This window comes from Anarrhichthys ocellatus, unplaced genomic scaffold (genome assembly GCF_004355925.1).
Source record: "Anarrhichthys ocellatus isolate YVR2014 unplaced genomic scaffold, GSC_Weel_1.0 scaffold6, whole genome shotgun sequence".
Classification (NCBI taxonomy): Eukaryota; Metazoa; Chordata; class Actinopteri; order Perciformes; family Anarhichadidae; genus Anarrhichthys; species Anarrhichthys ocellatus.
The window spans coordinates 8,063,525-8,078,585 of record NW_022280036.1 but is presented as its reverse complement, the minus strand read 5'-3'; the positions used below and the strand labels follow the sequence as shown (position 1 = coordinate 8,078,585).

The 15,061-nt window shown below is 41.8% G+C and overlaps 2 protein-coding genes across 4 annotated transcripts; one reads left to right on the top strand and one right to left on the bottom strand.

The window, feature by feature from the left end:
- Positions 1–200: 200 nt before the first annotated feature.
- gfod2 (glucose-fructose oxidoreductase domain containing 2) lies at positions 201–10,602 on the bottom strand. 3 transcript variants are annotated; one of them, XM_031846079.1, is made up of 4 exons: positions 9,114–10,602; positions 6,760–6,871; positions 5,289–5,632; positions 201–3,537 (listed from the first exon to the last, which is right to left on the bottom strand). In XM_031846079.1, exons 3-4 carry the CDS (start codon positions 5,539–5,541, stop codon positions 2,636–2,638), a joined length of 1,155 nt encoding a protein of 384 aa, XP_031701939.1. In that variant the 5' UTR covers positions 5,542–5,632; positions 6,760–6,871; positions 9,114–10,602; the 3' UTR covers positions 201–2,635. The 3 variants fall into 3 exon arrangements, with proteins under 3 accessions (XP_031701939.1, XP_031701940.1, XP_031701938.1); XM_031846080.1 differs by having other exon boundaries at positions 6,756–6,871; positions 9,794–10,602; XM_031846078.1 differs by having other exon boundaries at positions 9,794–10,602.
- Positions 9,442–13,512, top strand: thap11 (THAP domain containing 11). The gene has a single exon (XM_031846084.1). The coding sequence runs from the start codon at positions 9,780–9,782 to the stop codon at positions 10,593–10,595; it is 816 nt and encodes a 271-aa protein (XP_031701944.1). The 5' UTR covers positions 9,442–9,779; the 3' UTR covers positions 10,596–13,512.
- Positions 13,513–15,061: the final 1,549 nt, after the last annotated feature.

Sequence of the window (15,061 nt, the reverse complement as noted above, 5' to 3'; positions counted from 1 at the left end):
ACACACACACTGAACAGAATAAAGGATGGGAAACGTATTCCACACCAAGACATAAATAAATACAAAAAGTCTTCCTTATACACTTAGACACGGTAAATTCATTTTTGCAGTAAGCCAGCCAGTGCGAGCACCACACTGCATATTAAATATGTGCCATTTTATCAGTTATCAGTGCAAACAAAACAAGAGCAACAAGAAGGTAAAAACTTAGTTGGAATGCATTTTAATAGTGGTGGGTTAAGGAAACATCCTGCAGACAAATGTGATGTGTTTCATAAAGACACTGAATGTAAACTCGATTCATTGTTTTTGTAAAGCACTGTTGGGATAGCGTGAGGTAAGCGTGTAAAGTATATGCATCCTAAGAAGGGAACAGACCAATCAAATCAAAGTAACACCCTGTTTCTGTCTTCACCTCCTGACTCAGCAGTAAGAGCACTGAGGCCCAATATTACTCAGGATATTCAGCAGTGCTGAGATGCAGTGAGTGACAACAACAACGTAAACTGTTTCACACTTCCTTCTCTTGGTCTGAGCCAATTAGTCCAGTGGTTCTACTCAACGAAAAGATCAGTAAGGTTTCAGGATGAATGGTGTATGGGATGGGGGGGGGGGGGAATCGAGTCTCCTGTAATAACTTTAAATGCATAGATCGCAATAAACTATAAAAACATTACATTTCTTTAATGGATAGCACATGTAAACAAACCTTTTAAGCTAAATTTAGTTGTCAAATACTCTCAGGGTTTGCATCTAAAACTTTCGACAATTTAACAATAAAAGGTCACTAACCTGTCATTTCTAGAACAAGCCTGTTTCTGTTTAATGCGATACTCCACCTTAAAATCTATAATCCGAGCATCAAATGCTCATCCTGTAAACTTCATGTGTAAACTTGACAGGTGGCTTTAAAAAGATGCTAGTTTCCTTCTTCACAGTCAGTGTCAATGGTTAAATAATTTACCATTGGGGGGGTTTTCACACAGTGGAAAACAGGTACCAAACATTCCTATAAATCCCTTTCACTGAGGCATAATCCACTTCACCTTTGTCCTTCTATGTTCCATTTAATCCAGCCAACGTTGTATATTATAAAAACACTGCGTTACCCTCATTACAGTAGTGTATATATACCTGGTAGTAGTACATTTTGATGAAATGATGATTGAACATATGGTAGAAGTTTAGATGGTTTAGATCCTTTTTCCACGATGAAAACAAGTCATTACTGTAGTACTGCAGCAGTCAACACTTCCAGCTCACTGATAGCTGTTCTGTCTGTGAAGAAGGAAATATCTTTCCAGCCAAAATAAAGACTTAAGATTAGGTATCACTTTAAGGATTGGGTATTTTGAGGGGCAATGCTACAAACTAGACTTTTTATTATTCAGTTTTCTACATAGCTTATTTTACTCAATCCCTGGTATTTTATGTATGCCGTGTTATGTCATAACTTAAACACCTACAAGCCCCTCTTGCAATCTTTGACTGGATGCTTATTATCAACCATTAAAAAAATAAAACAAAACTCCGCACAGCTCCATTATTCTGAAGTTTAAAGAGGATGAGCTCCAATGTAACATCATTTGAATTCTGTTTTGTTAGTCAAATCACCCTCATGCTCTGATATTCACATTCATTTCAGAGGTAAACACTTCCTTTCAGAATAAGGTGCTATTCATGTTCAATCTAAATGTTACGTACAACAGAAATTCTAATGTTTTTTTGGTTGCACACTCACATTTGCCCTTCACTGAGCCACATTACTAAACATTACTAAATTAATGGCTTGGCTCAACAATTGGTCATGGCCCAAAATTGGGCAGTTAGAGGAAAGTATAAGCCTGTGCACCAACTTAACAACTTTGTTTTGATTGTGCTGATGCCCATTCGACCATTTATTGGTGTAATTGTAAACTCTGGCAAACACTTTAACTACTGATGGTCTGATGACTTTATAAATAATAAATAAAAACCTTTTAAAGAGGAAATATTCAAACATGTTGTGGCTACCTCAGGAAGAGCTTTGCTCTTGTTTAATTACAAATATGAAGTATAAGCATATTAGATCTATCTCTGATTATCAGTAAAACACAACAACCTGCATGTTTCTTAAAATACAGAAATGTATCCAGATATGATCATTAAAGTGAGGAACAGGGTCAGACATCCATTGAAAGGTTGTTTTTTGACTCCCATGGAAGTTAGCTCTTGGCCAATATTTGACATAGGTGTGGTGCCTATCTTACAGGTCACATTTATCAACCTCATTTAGCAGGAAATGTGCAGTCATGACTCCATGACTTCAAGCTTCAGTGAGAATAACAACTGTGTTGAAGTGTTTGGCACGGCAAAGGTAATAAACGTGTGAACGGAAACAGGTAGCTATTTAAATGGGAATCAGAATAATGGAGCTGTGGCAAGAAACTTAGTGTACAAACAAACCATAACTGCAAGGGTACAAACATCCACTACACAGTCATGTTTTCTAAATTAAAGTATTCTGCTCATTATGTGACAGAATGTAAAAATTCAAAAAGTAGTCATGGGTAATTAAAGGAAAAACATTCAGAGCCCAGTTTTGTCAGACATGTATAAGTTGCACTGGGTGTATAAATACTCGATAATATAATATTTAGTTCTTATTTCTCTGCAGAGCCTCACACAGGTTGTGATTGGGATCTGGCTCCTGACTCATGATCTCAACACACTCCCACTCTCCACTACAGCTGGACCGCTTCACCGCCTCCACCACCGTCTGCACGTAGAGGCCGTCCTCGAACGTTGGTGCCGTGGCCACCGGTCCTCGTGCCCACGACCTGCGCTCCTCGTGAGCCTGAAAAGACTGTCTCAGTGCCTGAACCATGGAGCTCAGCCCCCGCAGGTGAGGCAGGGGCATCTCTTTCACCTCTGGTCCCACCCACCCACTGTCGCCGAGCAACAGTTCCTCACCTTTACTCCCGTTGCGTTGACCGTACAGCTCCGCCCCCCTGGCAACCAGTCTCCCGGTGGATCCGACTACCATGACCTCGTGCACAAATGACCCCGGCATGTTGAAGTTTAGCGTCACGGTGCAACACACACCACCAGAGCTGGACCCGGCTCCACCCATCAACATTTGAAAGAAGCAGAAATCATCGCTGGTGACGCGGCGGATGCCTCGGATCAAACCGTTTTGTTGGACAAAGGTCCGCAGAAGGCCGTGGACACGATGGGCTCGAGCACCGGTTAAATAACTTAAAAGGTCGATGATGGACGAGCCGACGGTGTGTAGGCCGCCTCCTCCCATCAGCTCCTCACACGTCCAGCCGTAGGACTGGTCCAGGAGGCTGGGGCCATAGACTCGGACATCACACACCTGCATTTCTCCAACGTATCCCTCCACCAGCAGCTGGCGCATCGCCACAAAAGCTGGCAGGAAGCGCAGGGTATTACCCATAATGCTGAGCAGCTGTGGGTAGTATCTGGCTGCAGTCACCATCTTGAATGAATCCACAGCAGTTGCAGCTTTCTCACACACAACATTCTTACCAATACCTGCAAAGAGAGAGGGAAAGACCGGGGTTATCATTATTCAGATAGCACTGAATTCAATAGAGTGCTACAGTAAAAGGACCTAAAACCCAGAAATGAGTTACAGAATGTTTGCACTTCAGGTTCCCTTGTCTCGAAGATGATGGCTTTTAAAATGTTTTTTTGGTTAGATGCTTATAATAATGTCTGCGATTAACAAAGGCTAAAGACATTTTTACATTTTGTTCGAGAACATAAAATAACACACTAAATAACACACGTTTGGAGCTTTTACGCTCCAATCTTAAAAAAGGCGGTTGCTAACAAATGAGACTACAGACGTTGTGTAGGACATTACACCAAACACAGAAACTCATCTCCTCACTAGTCCGCCTTTACAGCCTTGCTGTGTTTGTACTCACGCTTTTGCAAACTTTTAAACTTTAGATTTACGCTAGACGCCACTCAGGAAAGGCATTTGTAGGCGAGCAAAATCCAGTTTGTAAATCTCAAGTTGGAAGCTTAGCGGTAGTGAAGTTGTGCGACCGTGGTGCAGTTTGTTTATATCCTAATGTTGTCTTTTTACTTCTTGCAATCGTATTTATGCTTTAAAAATGGTGTTAATTTGTAAAGATTATCTTGCCAAACAAAACGTGCAAGTATCATAAACATTTGCAATTTAGGTTTCACATTCAGTAAGTTCCTACCTCCATTTATATCAATCAGGGCAGACAATGTTATACAAACAGCTCTCAATATAATTCAACTGCATCACAAACCAACTTGCAACCTCCACAATAAAGCCATCAAGTTGATTCAATGCCTCGATTAAATAGTTTCAGTAAAAAAGGTAGGATTCTTTTGCCAAACTGTTGTAGTAGACTGTATTTGTTGTAGCTGGATGTACCTGTATTAAAATGGCACCAGAGTGTATATCAACTATGATTTGAAGATATAGTGCAGACTTAGTGTCTCAGTGCTCTGTGACAGCACAGAAGGTGTGTATAGCTTTCATATACGAGTTCCCTTTGGAAGTATTGCCGTGGACAAGTCCTTTGGCGGGGACACACTCAGGAAGTTGCAACTAAAACAGGAAGCTGAGGTCAACACTCAGGAATTCCATCAGATACAGTAAGTTAACTTTATGGATCAACTCTCCTCTGACAAGACAATGTGTTATGTTTGCTTCAATGTGCTGCGAGCAAATGTGAAATGTGAGAGCTTTCATTTCACGTTTCTGTCGGTAAGGTTTGTTTTATTTCTTTCCCCCTCAAATTGCTATGTTCCCTGAGATTACGGGAATAATCACCATTAATCACATCTCAAGGATGAACCCATTGAGATGTGTTACATTTTCAGTATATTCATCCTTTGGGGAGTAATGTCATTGCAGTCAAAAAGTGAATATCTTTTGCAGATCTAACCTGCCACGCCCAACTGGGTGTGATCACAGCTGGGCATGTAACTGGTAATATAGGAAACAGTGGAAACTGGAATGTAAGACTTGGCCTTTTGGAATAAAACTGATCTTATCTGAGTGTCATCATGAACACAAGAATTCTGAATTCTTATATGTAAATGAATTAATTTCAATGCAGTAGGTTTTTATGAATTATGATAGAGTGAATGTATGTAGGCTTAGCACAAATGTTTAGGGTAAAAGTTCAAGTTATACACTTAAAATTTGCCCAAGAGTTTTGGACAGGACAGCATGACAAAGGTAAAAAAGAAATCTACATTTCAGTCAAAGTGAATGTGTGTTTATGACCTCTTACCCAGTGCTTTGACAGCGATCTGTCTCGTCATTGAAGGCGGAATAGAGATGCAAACGAGGTCGACATCTTGGTGCAGCAGGACGTCATCAGATCGGCTGGTGTGAAAGGGGATACCGAGCTCCTTTGCCAAGCAGCACGCTTCCTCTTCGCTTCGCCCCCAGAGTGCATGAACCTCAAAGCCTTCAGCTTTCAACAACGGGACGAGCACTCGGGCTGTGCTGCCCGTGCCAAACACACCGACTCCTGGCAACATGGCAGCGCCACTCACTGCGACCTTACGTGTTAACCATGGCGAGCCTCACCGATATCCCAAGAGCCTAAAAGTCCAGGAGAGCTTACTGTACCTGTAAAAAATACAAGAAGAGACCAATGATACTATGTGACATTGAAAAAAAGAAAGAGTGTCTTCCACACAATACTGTAGTTAAACTTAAGGTGAGCAATAATGAACATGCATGTAAATACATTCAATGTTCATTCAGCTAAAGCAGTTAAATAAGTTCAGAAAATCACTTTACTGTAATGCAGGATTCAAGAGCAGACCGTAAGACATTTAATCTATATCAAAATGTTACGATAAACCAAACCACAGACAATAATGTGTCTCACAGGACGACATCTATCCTATCTCTAGTGACTGTATCAACAAACAGGACCAACACATCCGATGGAGGTCTAGACCAGTGTTTCTTATCAGTAATCTCTCTACTTACACTGTGTCCTGCTACATAGTTAGCATGCCATTCCTCAGATGTGCCACACCCACCGAAATTCAACGTCACCTCTACCTCTGGAGAGCTCTACCTCAAATGCAGTGTATGTCTGTGACTTTTCCCTTAGACAGGCCATCTGTTACAGACCTTCAACTGTTGTGGATCTCATTCCTCCAAATTAATTGCTGTTAATGGGCTTGTGTGGTGGGACACCTGCCCACAGTATGACCCACCTTAGGGTGGGAGGGTGGGGGTAGTAGCTGACAGTACCTGTAGCCATGAAATATAATATCTCGCTTTTTACACCTTGCATCACCTCAGGGCGCAAACAGCGTGGCCAAACAAACATACATTAAACCAGACTTAACTCTCTGATACACGGACACCACTGAGAGTAACCTAGCCGCGCTGTGCTGCTGTCGGCTGGTCAGATAACAAAGCCACACAGAAATCATCGCTACAGGGATCAATACTCAGTTGGGTATTCGCCATATTTGTTACGATACCACAAACTAGCGGAAAGTGTCCACAAATGTGACTAATATAGGCGAATAATGCTCCGGGTAGCTATGGTTCACACACTAGTTAAGCTAGTTAGACTACTGATAACACTAGCTAGCACGTTCAGCTAGCCGGGCCAACAGCTCCCGATACATGAAGATACTTTACAGAGTTAATATCTAAAGCCAATCCATCTGACGGTATTCAGACTTGGTATATAAAACCCGCCATAGTGAAATGTAACGTTAGCTACCTACTGTGTTTACCAGGACACCATCAACAGCCGTTGAAGCTGTTCAGTCGCGCGCTGCCCAGTTGCTAATGGTAACTTCAGTAGCAACGGCAGGACTGTGTGGAGGGACAGGGACACTACAAGAGAGAAGATGGGTCACTAGTGGAGAATAAAGTACAGGTCTACGCAGACGCCACTAGCTGGACTCGACGTATGGCTTTAATGTAACAAACCCACATTAAGTTGTTCCCTGTGAAACACGTTATTTATTTATTTTGGATCAAATGTAAATAACTAAAACAAGAAAGATGAACTTAGGTAACTAGTATGTTCCCGTTGAGCAAGTGCACTCTTTGGTCGGACACCATGTTTTCCCATGATTCAGTACGGTAGCCTCCTTTGAAAACGGACTTAATATTTGCTTTTAGTTTTAGTTTGGGGTATTTCTACAAATAACATTTTCAACAATATGAAGTTACTTAAAAATACACTTAAATAGGCCTGTTATGGTTTCTGTGGAATGAACTGTATGGTTCGTTGCAGACTGACTGGCAGGTGTCTACAGATTTGTAAAACTTGTAGCCCTATTAGGCTATGTTGTTTCCTTTTTATGTAGAGTATATATTTAGAGTGCACTCTGGTAAAATATTTCAGAAAATAACTACAAGGTTTTTGAGGAGCATAATGCTCAGTTAATACCAATTATACATTGATGAATGCTATTGGAGTAGTTACAAACCTGTAGTGCTCATTTGCATAAAGCATGTTTAAGTTTTCCTTGAATTTTGTTTATTTTGTTGAAAACAGTTTGCTCAAATTTGAAGTTGTTTCTTTTGGAAATATCCTTTAACATTAGGCAATAAGGTCTGAAGCTAAATTAACTTCCTCAAAGTCTGCTTTCTGTAGCATAAAAAGATCTACCTGACTTAGAATTTGTCGAATTTCATCAAAGGATGTATCAGGTTCGACTGTAATCTGCCCCTCAAACTACAGATGTGTCTGCTAATGTGCAGAGAAGTGTTTGACATGTGGATCAGTAGATTATATCCAGATGTGTCTGACAGGTGCAGTAATGGTTGTATGGGGATGTTAGGAATGAAGACAATATCCAAAGTACATCTTGAGATTCGGGGCTTTTTGTGGTTGCCTCCACAAATTCAATCCCAAAGGAGGAATCTACAAGGCCATGAGGTGGATGATAAAGGTTACTACCACATGCAGACATGCATGGTTTTAATGTTCTGTTTCAGACAGAGAAAATGGCAAAGCAATGGAAGGAAACATATTCAAAATTGGGTGGAATTTAAATTAAACAAGAGCTTGTATTTCCTTTCAGAATGAACATTCTGTCACATGCATGGATTTATGGGATTTTACCCTGCATGGATGCATGATATAATACTATACGATACAACTTTTAGGCCTAACATTTGTTGTAAACTGCTTTGCGTTGCAGTACACATGCATGGTGGAGGAAACTCTTTCAAGAATAACTCTTTAAAAAATGGGTTACATTCAATCTTTGATTGATATTGATATTGAACCTAATTCCAGGATTTAGGCTATTAGTCCATAGAGTTTGGTTACATCAGGTAATTTCCAGGGGATTAAAAAAAAAATGTTAGTTACATTTTTCAGTTAAACCAATTGAGACCAATGTCTCATTTCCAATGGTGCCCTGGTTACATGCTTACATACAATAATTGTATTATCATAAAACAATAAAACAAATAAAAAATTTGAAGAAAATACATGACATTACATTTATTCAAACATATTATTGAATTTGCCCAAAATAAACTATGGCATTCTACTTGATGGTCTTTTGAAACGTATGAGGCTCTTTGTGCACACTAAACATATGGGAGCAAAAGCTGCGTTAGCGGCCAGGGACGATATAATGATGCGGTCTAAAGTGATCACCAGAAATAAAATGAAGTGCTGAGTAAACGGTGTCAAACCGTTTGAAGGTGGCATGGCAGCGTTTAAAGAGTCACCATTGTCATGTAACGTCACTGGCATGTAAGTAACTAACAGCTTTCTATTTCACTGCAAGGGGACTTAACTGAAGTGTAGCCTATACACTCTAAAAAATGGTTACTTAAAAAAAATGATGGCAACAAAGTGACACGTAATATAATTGATTATATTTTAAGTACTACAACTACAACAAGTATTGAAAAAATAAATTAAATCTAAACAAAAAGATTATGTAAATGATAATAAAAGCAACACTTAAAATGTGTTGGATTTAGTAACAGCACGCCAAATGATGAGTTATGGAGACCTGAAATATTTACATTTACTGAATATCTTGGTGAGTAAACTTAACTTGGGCCAACAGACCACCATGCATATACAGTGTACTCAAACATTTACCTGACTAACGCAAGAATAAGCCGGTGTAATTGAAAAAACCTGTGTGGTGTGCAGAGCCGCAAATAAACCAGTTTTATTATATGCACAGAAAATGGTATCTGTGCAAATGTAAACAGACACTGATTAAAACATGATTATTGAGAAAAGCATATACTGTTCTTCAACATATCATCATAGTTTCCTGTGTGCTTGTGTTTTAATAAATACATTAACTGAATAAAAACATCTGGACATGGAATCAATACTTCTCAGCAGAGCTCAGAGTGTTGTACCACCCGCTGACCAGCAGGGGGCGGTAGTCGACTAACGGAGCTGGACAGGACGCGCAAGGCATTATGGGACTTCTAGTTCTCAGTGGAGGACGGTTGGCTTGATAACACCGCGAAGAACAAACCGAGACATTTACCACCGAAAATAAAATATCAGCATAAGTAAGAGCTCCGCATGCGTCGAGTCCGGATAAATTAAGGTGGATTCAATCGTCGTACGAAGAAAAGCGGCTTACTTTTGGTGAAAAATAAACAGGAAGTTGTTAGCGTTGTGGGACGTGTAGTTCCGCTTGCAGGCCACTGAGCTTGATAACAACGTATAGAATAAAGAAACAACAATAAAATAAGCTAAACTTCATTTGAAGACCGTGCTTTTGGCCTCGTTGTTGACATAAACATGCCCGGGTTTACCTGCTGTGTTCCTGGGTGCTACAACAACTCGCACCGGGACCGGGACCTGCGCTTCTACACGTTTCCTAAAGACACCACGCTGAGGGAGCTGTGGCTGAGGAACATCTCCCGGGCCGGGGTCAGCGGCTGCTTCAGCACCTTCCAACCCACCACAGGACACCGGGTCTGCAGCGTGCATTTCGCCGGCGGGAGGAAGACCTACACCATCCGAGTGCCGTCCCTCTTCCCTCTGCGTGGTGTAAACGAGCGCAGGAGTCGGCGGGGCAGAGGCAGGAAAGTGTCCGCGGCGGTTCCTGGCCCCGCCGCCGCAGCGACCTCCGGGATTGTGCTCACCAACGCCCTGGGCAGCACGGCCGAAGGGGCCGAGGGTAACGCTGGCGGCGAGGCGAGCGACGACAGCATCACCGTGGTGCAGATAGGCCAGAACGGGGAGTACCTGGGCACGGCGCGGCTGCCCGCCCAGTCCGAGGGGACTTGTTACAGCGTCGGCAGCGACGAGCTGACCGCCGAATATTCATCGGTCGAAATCGCGCACCAGCCGCCCGCGCAGTACGTCAGTGTGACCAGCAGCCCGCTGGAGCACTCGTACTCTCTGACCACCGGCACCACGTCGGCCGAGCTGCTGCGGAAACTGAACGAGCAGCGGGACATCATCGCACTGATGGAGGTGAAGATGAAGGAGATGAAGGCGACCATCCGCCAGCTCCGGGTGTCCGAGGCCAAGCTGCAGGAGGAGGTGCGGGAGCGGGACCGGCTGCTGTACGGAAACTCGGCGGCTTTTAGCGTCCGGAAGAAAATCTGATGGGTGAACATCACCGGAGACGACCCATTACAGAGACTCAGACTAACGGAGATGACACTGAGGAGTTTTGAAGTCCGCAGATTATGACCTATTTTGTATAAAACCACGAGCGATGACAATGTATTTTCAAGTAGAGCTGGTTTTTCGTTGGTCTGTGGTGAAGACGAAGTTGGCTGGCTAGTTTATGTAGCTTAGGCTATACTAGCACCACCATGGTTAACTACTTAGGATCATGCACAGTCCACTATTGACATACAGCTAAACCAAGATAGCATTGTATTCATTCAACCAAGACTCAAGTTTGCACTGACTTACAATTTAGGCAGGCTTACACACTTCTAACCTGACTGATGAGGAAAATGCTCACAACTGCCTAGTTGCATAGAATGTTTTTGTCTTTAAGATTTCTCTTCTAATGTGTCTATTTCCTTGCTTGTGAATTTAAGTTAGGCGGCTGTTGCAAGAACCGCCTCGCTGTAGATGTGCAGAGGTAAAGTATGCCGAGATGAAGCATCTAGGATGCATTGTGAACAAGACACTATTCTCGGCACACTTGCCAATGAAATGACTTTATCTGAGTTGCCTTTTAAGTTGTTTTCCTTTTATGTCTGTTGCTAAAGACATTTGATCAACAGAAAATGGAATTAAAGGAATTCCTTAACACTTGAAGGGGACTCAAAAGATGTAATCTTATCGGAGTGTGTTTCTTGATGACATGCATTAAGTTTCATTGCCTCATCCTTTTCTTGGGTTTTTAGAAAATCTTAAGAGAAGTACAAATACTTCAGATACTTTATGCAACTATAGTACATGTCTGTCTGCGAAGGGTCTGTGAAACAGCGCCTGCTTGTTTCAGTGTGATTCATTGGATGTTTCTCCTCACATGTTTAGTGGCTACATTTCTCTGTCCTGTACACCAGTGTTTTATACACAGTTGCATACATTTCTGATTTTTGAACTTGGTCTGACGGCTATGCTCTCATTTTGAAGTAAATTTCATTTCAAAATAGTGCTGATTTCCACTGAATAATTTCTCAGTTCCTGAAATGTTTTCCTGATTTGATCCCAGTCACAGTTACAAAGTGATGAGTCAGAAGGTCCCGGAGTATTTTTTTATTGCTTTTACCTTCAAGTTGAGAGCTCGTAGCTCAACCCAAATGGGTCGCAGTCATCTGTCTTGGGCTCTTGTTTGGACTTTTTCTTAGGAAAGAAGAGCAGATTTTTCAGTAATTTAAGTTTTGGGATTATTTATTTCCAGCTGTGTTGAGCATCATATTAAATCCCAAATCATAAACACTCAAATCTCAGGGTTGCTGCCCTCTTGGGTGACCTGGTGCTGAAAGCCTCACTCAACATGTAGCGACTCCGTCAGTGTTAAGAGAGTGTCCTGATAAAGATATTGCCTTATTAAGATGAATGTGATCGATGTGATGAAGTGTGCAACCCATCAACTTGTACTTGGAATTATTTGTTGAGATACAACAAAAAGGCACTGATACTCCTGTTCATGTTTGTGTTAATATTGTAAATTAGGGTCATTATGGATTTATGCAGGGATCACAATAGCAGATCAATGAATTGGTTAGGCCGTAAAAAATATCCAATAATCAGGAAAAGTGGCCATTATGAGACACCAGAGGATACAAATGTGTCCTCTGATTTCTTCCATTGGTCAACAGTTACAAAAGAAAATGACAGGTAGTTTATTGAAGCAGCAAATCCTCACATTTGAAAAACCACATCCAAGTGATCACCTTATCTAACTATGATTTCACCGCTTTAGTTTCAGTGAGTGCACCACTACAGTGTCTGGTTGTTTTTGTTTATTTCCTTGATTTTTTTCATAGGTTGATAGGAGACAATAACGGCTGGTAAAGTGTGTCGGATGTTACAGCGTGACTTTCTCCCTCTAGATGGCGGTGGCATAAAAGCTTGAAGAGCAGGAGGTTTAGCTCCCGTCTGTACGGCCTAATTCATCTGTTTGTGTGTGTGGTGGCAGCTTTGGATGGTCATTTGCTTCATTGTCACTCCTATTAAAGCAGTGAAATGTTGAATGTCTTCATGTGATTGTAAAGCTGTTACTCAACGCAAATTTAAAATCCGGCATTTTGAACACCTGCTGTGTTAATGCATCGCATGAAACGGAGAAAGAGGGAGAGCCGGATGAATGGACAGACAGAGAGCGAGGATCCAGATCCTAATCTCATCTGGATTTTTTTTTTTTTTTTTTACTCCCAACAGTGTTGCATAATGCCTTAATCCAGCGCTGTCGATCAAACTTACTCACTCTATCTTCCTTTTCAATGGCCGCTGCCATTCACCAAACAGTCTTTACATTCTAACTGCAGTGTATGCAATATGTAATCCTGAAGCCCGGTGTTTTGACATCGGACTGCATAAGCCGGACAGCCGTGGTTGCCACTGTATAAAATCTAATTTCTTCTGATTCCTTTCTATCTAAAGACTTAAGCCTTCTGATTGTCTGCTGTAGAAACCATCAGACCCACAGTCTGTCGTAGGATAATTTTTTAGTTTACAATGATCACAATACACACATTATTGTTGAACCACGTAGAACAGCACGAGCTGCCGCGTTTAAAGGGTTGTCGTATCTGTCCTGATTAATACCGTTTACACTAAAGTTAATGAAGCGTTCAGGTCGCGCTAGGCTTGGGCCTTTCTTATTACGTCATCAGATAGTTACAGATTTCAATCAAAATGCTGCATGTTGCAGTGTTCATATTTTATTTAGATACAGTTATTGTACAGTTGCTTGTGTTCAGGCAATATCTAAAAAATAGCTTCCTTTATTTTTGATGCTGTATCACTGAAACTGTCCAGATACACTTGAGGGACCTTGATATATATATATATGTATGAATTTTAACAATACATCTAGCCCAAGCTATATTATTAGGGTGTTTCTGCAGATGACACCACTTTTTCGAGCAGAAAAACTGCACTGCGGTCCAAGAAATACAAATGTGGTAAAGTCATACACGTGTGCTGCAGAATTTGGGATTCAGTAGACCACACTTCAAGTGTCCGAACAGGCCCTATTCAACAGGCCCAGTTAAGATGAGTTTTGGTTAGTGTTTTGAGTTCTCTGGTTGTGCTGGGAGGACAATGAATGCAACACTTCACACATCTGTATCTGGACACTCTGACACAACCTGACAAGTTTAATGATTCCGCTGCAGTAAAAATACTATATAGAAACAGGGACAATAAGATGACACCCTTTCCTGTTGTAAATCATTATAATGAGGACAGATGCATGAACATGCAACAACAACAAAAGTCCAGAGAGATCAAATATCTCTGAAAACCTGTGGAATGACCTCAACATACAGTCGTGTTTCACAAACAACTCACATCCGGCTTGATCGATCCTGAGCACATCTGTGTACGGTAAGAAAGTACAAAAAACTGATGTTTTCAGGAAGAAGCACAGCTGGAATTGCTGCCGACGTTCCCATGATGTATTGATTCAGGCCAGCAGCTTCAGATGCAGACAGATTATTCTGCAGTTAATGGCTGTTTTTTAAGCCACAGATTAACAATGGGTTAGCATTCCTCCTGTGTCAGTATACAGATGTGAACAGGGACTTAAACTAATGCACAGAGTGTGAACCATCTGGGGGGCGTAGCAGAGGATTTGGAGGCCGAGAGGAAGATGAGGGGGATGGAAGACACAATCTCAACTAAGAAAAGTTGCGAACAAGGTAGATGGTTTACGATCACCCATCTGAAATGAGGGTCTGCATGTGTAGTGTGTCTCTGTGTGTGTGAGTGTTTAACACATACAGCTCTCTTCAATAACCCGTCATGACCCACATAGCTGTGGATGATCCTCATGGGTCGCTGCTATTCTCAGAGAGTGCTTTGCGTCTGTGTTGGACTCCCAGGTGAGCTGGATTCTCTTATCCTCAGTGGGACTCCATCCATCTGTCCACATGAAAACGAAAATCCTCCTGACACTTCTGATAATGTTTCCCTCTACTTTCCTTTGTGACAAACTCCTTGTTCAGTCGTAAAATCAGGATTTTGCAGCAGGTAAGTGTGTGAACAAGGCAGAGGTGGTAAAAATTATGATGTATATAATTGATTTGTGTTTCAAATAAATGTACGTAATACAAAAGACCGGAAATGAGTACTCTCTAATCCAGTGTGCTGAGTTGTGATGCTGTCATCGGTCTGCTGCCTCCGAGCTCTCGATGGCTCTCGCCTTGTGCCCCTCCCTAGTGCACACGCATGCACACACACACACGCACACAGCATCCTCTTACTCTCTGCGATGCAACAACCCCTTTCACAGTTAATCCAGTCGGGTTGTGCCACTGTGCATTGCTGTGCTTTTGCAATCTGATGAATTCCCAACGGATGGCAGATCACATCAAATTTTAAAGCATCTTTGGACTCTTTGGACTTGCAGTCAGTGGGAGCTTCACACCACCTCTGGTTCA